Here is a 5,065-nt window from a genome sequence, read left to right on the forward strand (position 1 = left end):
AGAAGACAAAAAGTGTCTAAAAAATGCAACAGTGGGTTGCCTTTTTTCATCAATTGCAAAGAAAATTCTGCTAGAATTGAACCATACCATAACAGGTAATGATGTTACTGTGAAGTATATGTTACACGATGATCTGAAGGATCAGGCTCTGATAATTTTTTGTTAAATGCTATTTGCCTGGTACTGTTGAAGCTTTTCTGTTATTGCTGAGCAAGTAAGAGTAAGGGTAAAAATGTGAAAAATATATATGTTTACTTCTTTGCCACCATTTAAGAGATGAAGTTTCCTCAGGCTATGACTTTAAAATACTAATTTTCAGTTGAATACTTTGCAACATCTGGCTTATACTCTTTTGGAAACAGTAAAACACTGACACTCCCTCTCCTTGGTGAGGTGAATATGACCCATCTTTTAATACGATATTGCTGGAACAAGGTAATGGATCTAAACTGGGAAAACCTGAGTCCCATTACTCTTCCCATTTGCCTAAATCCTGTTTATCTGAAAGGTAATCCTGCTTCTATCAATTCACCCTGAGGGTGGATAGCCCCAGCGATTCAGCCCAGGGCCGCATGTAAAAGGCTTTATCGGTAGGGGTGTGCTGTATGGCAGGATGCTCTTAATCCAGGATGCCGATTACACTAATAAAATTGAACATTTGTCAGTCTAGTTTATTCTTCTTCTCCTGAATTTATCCTGAGAGAAACAGGATTTTGCTAGTGTAACGGTGTTTGTTTTGTGGTGGAGGAAGGGGAGTGCTTTTGCTTTGGTTTGTTGGCTTTTTTTTTTTTTAAGACAGAGTGGTGCTGGTCATAGGTAATATGTCTTCATACATGTAAGTGATTTGGCAAAAATCTGCTATGCAGTCTTGGCCTTAACATGACCCCAGAGTTAGTAACTTGTGACCTGTCTGTCCTCATCAGCATCAGTGCTGCTGCCTTCCAGGCCAGCCCAATTAAGATAATTTTATGGTAGCTGTGGGAGGACTTAGTATCTGTAAGACTGGCTGAGTGGAGCAGTCCTGGATGTTTGTCTTTGGTCCCCAGAGACTTCGTTGCAATGACTGCCTCTTCCAAGAGCCTTCATCCACCAGGCAGCACAAGCCCTTTTGCTGCAGGCTCATCTCCAGCCAGCTCCTCTTTATCTGTGAGCTTGTTCCTTCTAAAACCCAGGCTGCTCAGTGACAGGTATTACATTATATGCTGAACAAGATGGATAGAACAGTGCGACATCTGAATGCTGATGGCTCTGTAAGATGATGTGTGGGTATTGAAATAATTATGTCACAGCATGAAAAGACTCACATCTGTTTCCTGGGAAGCCAGGTCTGCTCAGAAGAAAAGTTTTAATGAAATTTCAGCGATGTATTTGTCTTTATTTTAAGATACTGTTTCATAAAACAGTTAAGAGCGAGTTTGGAATGGGGCTTATTGTTTGGTTGTTTGGTGCTCTTTTAAAAAAATTGTTATGCTTTTGAGGACATTTGTGAGGACTGCTCTTGACTTGCTCATCCTCTCAGTGAAGGTAAGGGGAATTTTTTTTATGTGTGACAGCACTAGAAGCAAGAACATTTTTCAGGATGAGTACAACAAAATTCTAGCAGGTAATGCTCTTCATCAGAAAACATTTGCAAGAAAGATGCTGAAAAACATTCTTCTAGTTACACTATTAGGTAGGTTTTATTTTCTTTCTTGGTAAGAGTAGTGAGTGTACATACACAGAAAACACGCCATACTCTACCATTATTCTGAATTGCTAGTGGCAAATGAGATTTTTCTGTCTATTGTTGCACCCCTTAATACGTCTTATTCAAGTGTAAGAAATGGATAAATGGATTTGATTTTTAAGCAAGTGGTCTCACTGCAATTCCACATCAGTAAAGAGCAGAGTGTTCTGAGAAGATGAGTTGAAAATGCAGGCAGTCGAACAACAGAGCCACAGAAAACTCTTCATCTTCAAGAGTGCAACAGACACGTATGAAAATAAGTTGACTGAACCTCAGTCCTGTGTCTCACAGGTTCATCTTTGGGGAAATGAGGTCCACTACGCTTTTTTTTTTTCTGATTGCAGCCCTCATGCTCCTCTACAGGCCACTTGGGGTGGAAGGCCAAATTTTGCTTTGCCATGACAAAGCCCGGTTGGAAAGCTTTCTCCCAGTTCTCCCAAAACAGATTAAAGTGAATACAGACTGAGACAACAGGTAAACTATGATGTAAAGTTTATATACAAGAATATAACATTTATCTGGAGTATTTACAAGGTTAATTAAAGCAATATTTTACAACTCTTTCAGGTTAACCACTAGATATATTACAGTTAGGCTACAGATGGTTTAATTTGCAAAATAATAATAAAAAAAAGTTGCATTCAGATCAACCAGCTCCAAAACTTGTTCTTTTTTTTTTTTTTCTGAGAGAAGGGCTCAGAGTTGTGGAAAATAAAATGTGAGAATGGTTAACAGACTCTTACTGATGCCTATATATCACATACAAGAGTTGTAACGTGACCTTTATAGGTAATATAGATGGCAAGCCATTTCACCTTGGTGAAAGAATCATAGCCACTGTGACAGGCCAGTCGCACACGTGGCTGTCTTTCTCTGCATCTCCTACTTTTGCACAACAAACATGCATGTACACAGAGAAGCAGCAATATAAATGAACCAGCATTACCAAAACAAAGAGGGAAAAACCTCAGACCAAAGTCACATTTGCAACTGTAAAAAAAAAAAAAACCAACCAAGCTTTAAGCGAGATACTTTAATACTTCCCAAAAATAGTCATGATTTTTTTTTTTAAATTTTATTACATTTTAACCTATGTACAAAAATGGAGGGCTCCCTCCCCCTCTCGGGGAGTGGTTGCTGTGTAGTGTGCCCGTGGCATCTCGAGGCTTAGAGGGGCCAAAGCAAGAAGGTGCGGGAGGCCCGGAGAGGTCGGGACAGAGGCGGCTGCGGGAGGCGGGTTATTTCCGTAGCCTAAGGCTAAACAAAGCCACTACCACTGCAGTTTGCGGATGCTGCGGGAGAACCGCTTGAAAGCCCGCTGCCCCTTCTGCCACCGCTTCAGCGAGGTGATCACCAGTTCCCCGGCTTGCTTTTGCCCCATCACCAAGTAGGGCACGTTGATGTCATTCATCTCATCGCAGGTACACTGGAGGCCACCTTTGAGCCAGAGCACGATCTTCCTCAGATCCCTTTCCGTCAGCCCATTCAGCTTGTAGATGGTTTTGCTCTTTGTTTCGGGGGTGATCTTGGTATCTCCATTGATGTAGGCAATCTCCTTCACTTTTATCTTCAAGGCTAATAGAGCGAGGGGAGGGGGAAGTGGGGAGAGGGAGAGAGATTGAGCGTTTTTTTCCCATTAGTGCACATAAAGAGGACCTGGGGAGGGAGGTGCTCTATTGCTAATTAAACTGTCAGGGCTGACAGAAGAGGCAGCAGGTGGCTCCATTTCTAAAGCCACAAAGGGCATGCAAGTCATTTCAGTTTGAATCAACCTTAAGGGTTGAGGTTTTTTGGGTTTCTTTTCTCCTCTTCCCCCTCCCCCTCTTTTTCCTTCCTTTATAAAATCAATATTTTCTCCCGCTCTTCTCCTGTTTGCAAACAGAGAGCAGGTTTGCTACATTACGCAGAGCTCCATTTTTTTTGCCAGGACAGGACAGAAACTAGAGTTTGAAGGCGGAGGTGGGGAGGCGAGTACCTTGACCTAATCTGAAACCTGATCTCTGCTGCGGCTGAAAACTTCTAAAGTTAATTTATTAGGCTGGAGAGGATTTTAGGCAAACCTGTAAGGAAATGATATTTCACATGCATTGTGTTTTTGAAAGAATAGATCCCATGGAGGGCAAATTGGTTGAACAGCTGCATTCGATTTAGTAAAATAACTAGGAGGGGGATACAGGGCTCTGTAAGAATCTGTGAGGCATGTTTAGTTTTAGAAGGATTTATTCAAGTGTAATTTGCCAGGCCAGAGGTATTGCTTGTTTTAGCAAGTATGTCCCACAGTCATGTTGTGTTGGTTTGGTTTTATTTTTTTTCCCCCTGAAGAAAGACTTCTGAACTGTTCTATATATTTATACTACAAATCTGCTTCCAGGTATAAACACTGACCTATTATAAAATGATTCCCCTCCTTATTCCCTTTTTCTCTTGAAATGCTAATGTGTGGATAATGTGCCGTTCAGCTGTCTGAGTCGAAGGGGCTTTCTTGTCCTCTTCTAACCCCATATCTTCTCATTAAGTTTATATCCCCAATTGTCTGTGCATTACCTTCTCTGTCGAATGATATATAGAGCTTCATTCTTAATCTGCAGAGAGAGTCCTTCTTACAATATGTGAGATTGGTCATGCAGCTCTTTCTCATATGTCTAAATGAAGCTTTGCTCTACTTCTCCCCAGGCAACAGTCTGGATGAAAGATTTTTTTTTCATTTTACTTTGTATTTGGCTTGCCAGCAACATCCACATAAAAGAGCATTACTTTGAAACAGCAAACAGAAATGGACTATAAAAAAGGCTACTTTTTACTCCAAGGTGGAATTTTGTGTTTCATGACCCCACGGTTGGATGGGTCCATGTGCAGATAAGACAAAGCCCTGACTTTATTCAGGCACATCTCTCACTGACTCTACGGGGTGTTTTACCTGATCCTCAGCTTTCAACCGAGGGGGGACTCTGCTTCCACTTACCAAAGTCATTTTTGCAGAGGTTTTCCACGATGTCATTATCATCTTCATTTTTGTTTTTGCAAGCATCGCAGACCTTGGGTGCTGGAAATGCAAGGGACAGCCCCCGTCAGGCTCGGGGAGAAAGGAACAGCAGGTGGCGTTGGCAACCCCTCGGGAAACTCCGGTTTTCCATCCCTGGATCCCTCCATCCCAGCCCAGGCGCTGCCCGGCGACTTTAACGCGCCCCCACCTTGCCGCAGCCCCGCAGGATGGGGTGGGGGAAGGGGGGGCACAATGTACTTTTAAGGTCACACCTCGGCCAGAAGTTTGTTTTGCTTTTTACAGGGGAAAGAATGAAAGGGGAGGGGGGGTGGGGTGCGCACAACACAAAACACCCC

The 5,065-nt window shown here is 42.4% G+C and overlaps 1 protein-coding gene across 1 annotated transcript; it reads right to left on the minus strand.

Annotated features, from left to right (window-relative positions):
- Positions 1-2,747: 2,747 nt before the first annotated feature.
- LOC104271537 (secreted frizzled-related protein 2) lies at positions 2,748-4,769 on the minus strand (the record flags this gene model as incomplete). Its single annotated transcript, XM_009866230.1, has 2 exons — positions 2,748-3,301; positions 4,689-4,769. Coding segments are annotated over 2 exons (386 nt in total), but the record flags the coding sequence as incomplete, so codon positions are not given.
- Positions 4,770-5,065: the final 296 nt, after the last annotated feature.

This window comes from Apaloderma vittatum, unplaced genomic scaffold (assembly GCF_000703405.1).
Source record: "Apaloderma vittatum isolate BGI_N311 unplaced genomic scaffold, ASM70340v1 scaffold9603, whole genome shotgun sequence".
Classification (NCBI taxonomy): domain Eukaryota; kingdom Metazoa; phylum Chordata; class Aves; order Trogoniformes; family Trogonidae; genus Apaloderma; species Apaloderma vittatum.